The sequence below is a fragment of the Triticum aestivum genome, chromosome 5D (genome assembly GCF_018294505.1).
Source record: "Triticum aestivum cultivar Chinese Spring chromosome 5D, IWGSC CS RefSeq v2.1, whole genome shotgun sequence".
Classification (NCBI taxonomy): domain Eukaryota; kingdom Viridiplantae; phylum Streptophyta; class Magnoliopsida; order Poales; family Poaceae; genus Triticum; species Triticum aestivum.
In genome coordinates, this window is record NC_057808.1 from 439779247 (window position 1) to 439788195 (window position 8949).

At 44.6% G+C, this 8949-nt stretch overlaps 1 protein-coding gene across 2 annotated transcripts; it reads left to right on the forward strand.

The window, feature by feature from the left end:
- Positions 1 to 535: 535 nt before the first annotated feature.
- On the forward strand, positions 536 to 4833 carry LOC123122515 (uncharacterized). Of its 2 annotated transcripts, none has more exons than XR_006460245.1 (2): positions 536 to 900; positions 4524 to 4833. XR_006460245.1 is itself a non-coding variant. In XM_044542712.1 (2 exons), exons 1-2 carry the CDS (start codon positions 1721 to 1723, stop codon positions 4635 to 4637), a joined length of 2736 nt encoding a protein of 911 aa, XP_044398647.1. In that variant the 5' UTR covers positions 915 to 1720; the 3' UTR covers positions 4638 to 4833. The 2 variants fall into 2 exon arrangements, 1 of the variants encoding a protein (XP_044398647.1); XM_044542712.1 differs by lacking the exon at positions 536 to 900 and adding an exon at positions 915 to 4342.
- The last annotated feature ends 4116 nt before the right edge of the window (positions 4834 to 8949 follow it).

Here is an 8949-nt window from a genome sequence, read left to right on the forward strand (position 1 = left end):
AGTTCATTAAATTTGTAAAAAGTTCATAGAAATTCAAAAAAGTTCCTGTATTCTACGAAAAGTTCATCGAACTGAAGAAAAGTTCATAAACCTAAAAAAAGTTCATCCATTTTCAAAAAAGTTCATAAATCTGAAAAAAAAGACTTTTCAAATCTAAAAAAAGTTCATCAATATTCAAAATAGTTCATAGAATTATCATAAAAGATATAGTCAACCTGCGCCTAGATGGGCCAGCCCATTTACGGACGCCACAGGCGCCAGTTAACAAAAATGCACATTAACTAATGCCTGTGGCGGCAAATAGGAAATGCCCAGTTCGTTTGCTAGAATCTGAGGATTCTTCCAGAATCCGACCCCTACCCAGCTTAAAAACCCAGTTGTTTTGTCAGAATTTGGGATTCTGGGATTCTGGCAAAAGAACTGGGTCTTAGTTCCTCACACTGGGCTTGGCAAAATCAACCTGTCAGGCCCATCGACTTCGGCCCTACAGCAACTACAGCCCACTGCCCTCTCCTCTGCTGCTCCGATGCCAATCCTGTTCAAGTGAGAATCCAACAATCCGTTCACAACAGCCGAGCTCACCGTCACCTCATTACCGGCGCGGCCGCGCGCTCGTACGCAGGCACCAGACAGACTCGTCGGCCGTGCTGGCGGTGGCGTGGAGACGAGACGCCACCGTCGTGCAACCAGGGCATGGGGAGCCAGTGGACCTGACGGCGCGCGAAACTCCAGGCGGCGGAGTGGGCGAGGAGATGGTCTCGTCGACGTCCAGCCGCCGGGCGATTACGACGAGCCGGATCACTTCATCAACCTCGTCTTAAAGCTAGAGGCCTCCTCCGTTGGCTGGAAGCTGGGACGAGCGCCAGGATCCAGTCCGGCCAGCCTTCACCCGCCCGCCAGGTGCTTGCGTTTATTCCCATTCCGTCCCACTGCGTCCTGAACTCCTGATACGTACCTAGCTGGACGAATTAGCCAGCTAATGAGAACTCCCGGGGTGCTTGACCTCGATTATAGGACGGGAATTGTAGAGCATATATGCTTCTTTCATCACCAACACTCAACAGAGTTGTTCGAGTTCGAGATTTGGATTCTCTCACCGGTGAGTGCATACTGTACTAGGACGGGAAGAGCTAATTTAAAGGGAAGGTTTGATTGATGAGCTGCACTGGGCGTAATTGAGTATGTAGGAGTAGGAGTAGCACATTATTAGGAGTATTCATCTAGTATATGATTCAGGGATGGCAAAAAGAAATGATGGAGTTATGGATTTATTATTGACTTCAGAGGAGCCGTGTTGATAGGGATGTAAGCGGACGTCCGCATGTCGGCAAACAGAAAAATTCAGCTAACATGATTATTTAAAGTAACGAGAATTGGTGCAATTTTTTGCTTCACGGACACGTCCGTCTGCATCCCACGCGTTGATGAACAGTAAGAAGACGACTTCCGACGACTTGAGGTTGCTAAATGGTAGGGGCGTGTCTGGCCATGAAGGCCCAACGGAAAGCTTAGCTTTCTCTAATCCATCCAGACCATCCAATAGTTCTTCAAGCCATCAAGACTGCCCAATTGTCTGTGTGAATTGAGCGGCAGGCAGCTGCGCATCCTTTTCCTCACCGGTCTTCACCAGTACCTCTCCTCTACTTCCAATAAGATGGAGATGGAGCTCTCTTCAACCGATGACTGAGTGGAAGCCGTGGACAGCAGGCAAAAGCCAGAGATGGGTATCTCAGGTGCTGTGCAATGGTGGGAGGAGTGGCAACTGCGTGTCCTCGTCCTGGGCAGCCTCTTCGTTCAGTGGCTCCTCTTCCTCTCTGCTGCCCACCGTAAGCATGCTATCCCTTCCTGGTTCAGATCCATAATATGGCTTGCGTACCTAGGCAGCGATGCTCTGGCAATATACGCCCTTGCCATCCTTTTCGGACGCCAGAGGAGGCAAGATTGTAGCTCTGGGCAGGGCAATAGCATCCTGGAGGTGGTGTGGGCGCCGGTTCTCCTGGCACACCTCGGTGGACAGGACTGCATAAGTGCGTACAACATTGAAGACAACGAGCTATGGACACGGCATGTCGTCACGGCCGTGTCCCAGATCACCGTAGCCATCTACGTGTTCTGCAAATCGTGGCAAGGCGGCGACAAGAGGTTGTTGCAGGCAGCAATCTTGTTCTTTGTCCCCGGGATCCTCAAATGCATAGAGAAGCCCTGGGCTCTCAAGAGCGCTAGCATTAACAGTCTAGTCAGCCCTGCTCCGAGGAGGACCACAAACAGAGAAAGCAGGATAAACTCGCTTGAAGACTATGTGGAAATGGCAAGGGCTTTTGTCCAGACCAACCCTCATCGTCAAGCACAAGAAAGTGATGGAGTTCACCTTCAGGCTGACACCCATGTGCCTCAAGCACAAGGAGAAGATGAAGCAGTGGACCTTGAGGCCGATCATCAACCTGGAGCACAAGGAGAAGCTGCTGTGATGGATCTTGAGTCTGACAGCCACCCTCAGACATCAAACATATGGAGAAGTGGCCTAAACCAAATAAATGTAAAAATGAGAAGCCTCGGAAACCAAGAAAGGGAACAAAGAAGCCGACTTGATGACTATAATATGGACCTTGGGGCCTATAAGCTATTTCTGGACCATGCATCACCGTATTCAGATCGAGTTTGTATCCTAAAATCCTTCTGGGTGCTCGAGGGAAAACAAGCATATGCTTTGTTGCAAAATAAACTATTTGGAGCATTTGATCTTCTCTACACTAAAAGAAAGATGTTCATCTTATGGGATGAAAGAAGCAAGGTAAACGTAAGTATCTTGGGGCTTCTTTCTAGCTGGTTACGGGTTTCAGCTCTGCTTCTGCCATGGGCTGCCATCGGCCTCTTCCACAATAGTCACAGTGAAGCTTATAATGCTGACGATGTCAAGGTTACATATGCCTTATTCTACTGTACAGCCGTGCTGGAGTTTTTCAGTATTTCTTTGATGAGAGAAAGTATTGCAAAGGGTCAAGTGAAATTCAATTTGGAATCTCTGGTTGCTGGCCTTATTGGTAGCCTAGTAAGTGCTCCGAGTAATGAGGTACTGGAAACTAGCTTTGTAGGCCAATATACACTGGTAGGATTCTTTGCTCGCAACAAAAGGCACATCAAGAAGATGTGCATCGTGAACTTCTTCAATTGCAAGGACTTTCTTGACCAACATTGGTCCATGAAGCCCTGCGACACATCTTTTGCCATTACAGAGTTGGTTCTTAAGTATGTGAAGAACGGGTGGGAAGATCAAATGAAGGATGTTGACAGTTATTGGAAGTTCAATGACCGCAGAGGCCTATGGACACTTCAGGCCAACAAGTGCGAGCAAGACCTCGGTTGCAGCATAAGGAGGCCATTCGACGAGAGCATCCTTCTCTGGCACATCGCCACGGATTTCTGCTTCTACTTCATGGGAGCATCAGCAGATCACCGGTGTGCCACTGCTCAATGTATTCAAGATGCATCTGGTGATGGCCATGGGTGTGCTGTTTGGTGTGAAGGATCTCCTCATCACAAAAGAGCCATCCGGTGCAGGGAAATGTCCAATTACATGATATATCTACTGTTTGTCAATCCTGAGATGCTACTGGCCGGCACCAGAAGACATCTTTTTATGACCGCTAATGCTGAAGTTGAGGAGATCCTCATGGATGAGAAGCCATCGCTCAAGAAGATTTTCAAGGCCAAAAGTCCATGGCTCATGGACATCCTAAAAGGAGAAAAGCAATGGCTTAAAGACATCCTGACGGAAGAAAAGCAATGGCTGAAAGACATTTTCAGTAGCGAAGATTCACTTCCATGGAAGGTTCTCAAGGGCGTGTCGAAGTGGATCGTCAGCAGCAAAGGCTCACTTTGCTGGAAGGTTAGAAACGGCCTGTCCAAAGAGATCTTCAAGGCTGAAAAGGAATGGCTTGAGAAGATCGAAAGAGAACTCGTGCAGATAATAATCTCCAGGGTGCAGCCCACAGAATGCAGAGAGGTTTCTGAATGCACAGAATTGCCGCCGGATGCAGAGATATATCCAACTACGCAATTTATCCATGATGCATGGAAGCTTGCTAAAGCGTTGTTGGATCTAGGTGATGACAACAAGATGTGGGGAGTTATTGAAGGCGTGTGGGTGGAGATGCTCTGCTTCTCTGCAAGTAGAGGCCGTGGGTACCTACATGCCAAGAGTTTGGGCACCGGTGAGGAGCTGCTCACGTATGTGTGGCTGCTGCTGTCGTGCATGGGGATGGAGACCTTGCCTGAGAGGCTGCAGAGGACAGAGCTTTCAAGTGGAGAAATAAACGGCGATGCCACTCCGTCGACTTCACAGGTCAGTACTGCCAGTATTAAAGCCACTGTTTGAATGATGATGCTTGTGGTGATGGAGACCATTTCTATTTTGTATTTCAATTTTAATTTTCTGCACCGTCAGCATTTCAAGCTCTGTTGCTTATTTGCTTATACATGAAGTTTTAGAGATATTATAACTATGTGAATATGTGATCTACCAGATATATGGAATCCAGTATCCAGCACGCTTCAGGCGCTTAAGATCACATGAAGAAGAAGCTGCAGCTGCTGGCGCATCGACCTCTCAACCCCAAGAAATACTACCAGCTGATTAGTCTGAGAAATTATTATCTCTGTATTGATTATGCATCGAGATAAGCCCATGTCTATTACCCATCTGCCGGTCGGTTTCTTCATTTCTTGATCTGCAGCAGCTGTTCCTTTCTGCGGAGTTTTAAGAAATAGCCCAGTTTGACGGCTACCACTATGTTCATGTGCTGTTAGAACTGCCAGATTACCTGTTCTCTACAATGATCATGTCTGTAGTATGCAAGATTCCCTCTGATCTCTACAGTGATAATATCTGCATTATGGATTCTAGATTACTCCACGGGTGCCTCAGTGCTAAATTCTGTAGCCTTGGTGTGATATCGTTTGATTACCTGAACAATTGTTTACCCTGTTACTCGCAACAACAACAACAACAACAGCAGCAGCAGCAGCAGCAGCCTTTAGTCCCAAACAAGTATGTAAAACTACCCAAAGGCCAGAATCCTCAATATCCATGATCTACCAGATATATACATGAGAAGGGATGGAAAAAAGTTGCTCTGCTGCTGCTGCATCTGCCTCTTGATCCCAAGAAGTACCAGCTGAAATAATCTGGGAAAGGAAATAATCCTGTGTCGGCATCAGCAATCTGCCATCTGATACCTTCATTTTCATGGTCGGAAGCTGCACTTATGTGCAGAGCTTAATGGTGCAGTAGAGACCCAAGTTCCACCGATCAATTATGCAATCTAAATAAAGCTATAACCTGCCAATGCGCATATCTAAAGCTATTCAAAGTTTTTGAAAAGAGAGGAAGTGGCAAAGAGCTAGCGCCTGAATAGAGGAAGCGGCAAGGAAAGGAGCTGTTGTGCTGCTGGTTGGCCGGTCACCCAGACTGCACCAATTTTGTGTCAGATATGAATTACCATTGCTTAACTTTTTTTTGGCAGAATACCATTGCTTAACGCTTTCCTTAACGAATCGAGATATGTCTATATTTTGGCACGGATGGTGTATTTCATTGTGGAGCAAAGCAAGCTCCGCATTACTCTCGGATCATTCCTGTTGGCCGAACCATTAAGGTGTTTCTTTCTTCTTGTTCTTACTTTTTTGTCATTCTCATCTCTCCCTTTTTTTGTGTGTTTGTTGCTTTTCTTTCTTTCTTTCTTTTCATTTTTGTCTTCTTTTATTTTTCCCTTTCTCCTTTTCTTTTTTATATCTTCCTTTTTTTTTCATTATAGCTCAATACATAATATGTTGACTAGAATTTTACCATATTGTTTACATTGTAGTTTTGTCCTCTTAGTTAGTACAATTAGTATCAATATTAATATTTTCTATCTGAAAAATATTAATATTTACAGGAATCTTTGTTCGTGACGAGACATTCTTAACCAATGGTATGAAGATTTTCAAAAAACTAGATAATACCCCGCGTGTTGCTGTGGAAATTGGTTGCAATATATTTTAATGAGATTTTGTTATATGAAATATGATTATTTATTATAATAGCATGAGAAACCAAACTCAAAATACATAAGATTCAAAGCATTTGATTGTTGTATAGTTGTTAAATATTTGTTGTGGTAATAGGTTGCAATATATTTGAATAAAATCTTGTTGTATGGAATATTAATTTCTGAGTTAATAATATGTGAACTAAAATTGAAAATACATATGCTTATTGTATAAGTGTAAAATATCTATTGAATATAAGTTCTATAATAAATTGGGAAGTATTTTTTCACCCGCAAAAATAAATCAATTGTGGAAGCATTATCATGCATGGTTGCATGCTGTGGTGGCGATTTTTCATGCATTTTTGCATATTGAGGTGGGCCTTTTCCATGCTGCCATGCATGGTTTTCCCGTATGAAACATTTTTCATCTTTCAAAAATCTTTTGTAACGTGAACATTTACTTGACAAACATGGACATTTATTCAATACATGTCATAGATGCCCCTTTTTAAAATGCGCATGCAAATATTTTTATCCGATGAGTTCATTTTTAGAATTTGTCTCGACATATTATCTGATATGGATGAACAAGTTTTTTTAGCGAGCATGACATAATTTTTTGGGGGGGTCGCGATGGGGCGGCAGGCTCGGGTGCCCCCGATCCAGATCAGGGGGCGAGAGGAAGAGGTGGGGGATCGAGGGGATCGTGCACGGGGGGAGTGGGCGTGTTGGTGGGCTAGGGTTCCCACGGTGAGGGGTTAAGGGAGTGAGGGGGGCGGCTGGGCTAGTGGGTTAGCCGGCTGGGCCAGTTGGCGGGGGGGGGGGGGGGGGGGGGCGTTAGGCCCAGGAGGGGTTGGGGCCTTTCTTTTCTTTTGCTTTTATTTTATATTGTTTTCTTTTAACAGCCTCCAATTGCATTTAAATACGCCACCAAATGACTTTGCAAATATGTGGATGTGGACAAAACAAATACTAGGAAAAATTGAGCCCTGCCACAAAAAGTTTGGGAGGCTTTTGAAATGTTTTGGATTTTTCACAAATTAGGAAAGCATTTTAAATTACTAGCTTGCCATGTTTTAAAAGTTTCAGGACATTTACTTATTTTATAAAAAGATGGTTTCTCCACCAATATTACTTATGATTTAATTGCCAACCCCAAACATTTTAGTTTGCATGTTTGAGAAATTTGATTTTTGGACTTTAATTTGAATTTGAATTGTGACTTGGATCAACCGAGGATTAGCAACAGTAATGTGATGACATGGCACCATTAACATGGGATTACTGTAGCTTAATCATCCGGGCGTCACAATTCTCCTCCACTACAAGAAATCTCGTCCCGAGATTTTAGGAGGTAGATGGAAACAAAACGGGGTATTCATCACAAAGACGATCCTCGTGTCCCCAAGTGGCTTCATCTTCAGAAAGATTTGACCATTGAACTTTAAGAAATTTGATAGCCCTCAGACGGGTGCGACGTTTAGCTTGAAGGAGAACTTGATTCGAATGCTCTCTATAAGTGAGATCATCAGGGATTGAGCTTTATTAGCCATGGGGTTGTTGCAGTAAGACTTGCGACTCAGGGCATCGGCCGTGACATTAGCCTTGCCAGGGGTATAAGAAATACCGTAGTCATAGTTTGTGGTTGTTTCCATACATCGCTGCTGATGGAGATCCGGATCTAGCTGAGTGATAGATACTTCAGACTTATGACCGATAAAGATCTCGCAACGATTACAAAAAGGAAATGTCGCCACAACTTTAGTGCAAATTTTACTGCAGCAAGTTTGAGGTCATGGACTGGGTAGTTCTTTTGGAAAGACACGTTGGAATTCACAAATGACTAGAGCGTTTTCAATTCTCACAAGAGGAGAAGCGTTTAATGCATTCAAGGAATAAATCTGTGATTCGGCATTTCGAACAAGATGAGCATGGTGGCTTACTATCTCCTTTGATGGATGTAGTAGATGGACGGTTTTAGTGGTGCAAATGATAGAAGTAGTTTGTGCTTCCAACCATTCCATTTCCAGAATGAGGTTAATATTGGATGACTTCAAAACAATGGGGGAAACAAGGAATTCCAACCCTTCAAGCTCAACGGCAACGTTACGACTAACCATGATGGTTCGACATTGGCCCGTAGAATGTAGCTTGGAATTTCGGCCAAGTGATGGTGGATCCAAAAGGTAAGGAACGATTGTGGCTGTCCCACCATTAAGCAGCGGGACCTTTCAGGTAATAAGCCGCGAAGGTGACATAGTTGGAAGGGGCTACATCAGCAGACGCCAGCTCAAAAGTGATGTCACAAAGCCAGTCGTCAGCATCAAGGGGCTAAGTTGAGCTACGGTAGATGACATGGTTGAGACGCGCAAAGTCTTGCAGAGTCACTGGGCTGGTTGTTGATTCATATTGGGACGCGGGAACCAAGCCATGACTCGTACCATGAACTGGCGATTCAACATCAAACTGTTGTATCATTCCGGCCATGTATTTGGGAGGTCACGACCAGCGGGTCTAACCATGCTGCTTAAATGCAACAGGGGTAGTTTAGCAAGGGGTGGAGCAAGTGTATGTAGTCATTCATGATGTAATTAGAACAATGAGCAAAGGCACAATATGTACAAAGCAGTAGTCATTGAAGACATACAGATACATATATAGGGCCAATTACACGTTGTTCGTAGGAGTTCGGATAAGAGAAATACCCTAGACCTACTAGGCGGCACGCATGCACGCGATGGAGGGATAACACAACGAGACATAGCAAAAGCTACATCAATGTCAGGGAAAAACCACTGGAGCGAGGAATTTGCAAGTGACGACGCAGGGTGCCCTCGATAAAAGGATCCTGCGGTTAGTGAATATTGTGAAGCGGAACTTGGCCCTCCATTCGAGAAAGGCATAATACAAATCTCCG

Excerpts from the sequence above, each read along its gene's own strand:
- LOC123122515 (XM_044542712.1), top strand. The coding sequence starts at position 1,721 with ATGGGTATCTCAGGTGCTGTGCAATGGTGGGAGGAGTGGCAACTGCGT. Across the intron at positions 4,343-4,523 it reads CCACTCCGTCGACTTCACAG|ATATATGGAATCCAGTATCC; the intron begins GTCAGTACTGCC and ends GTGATCTACCAG.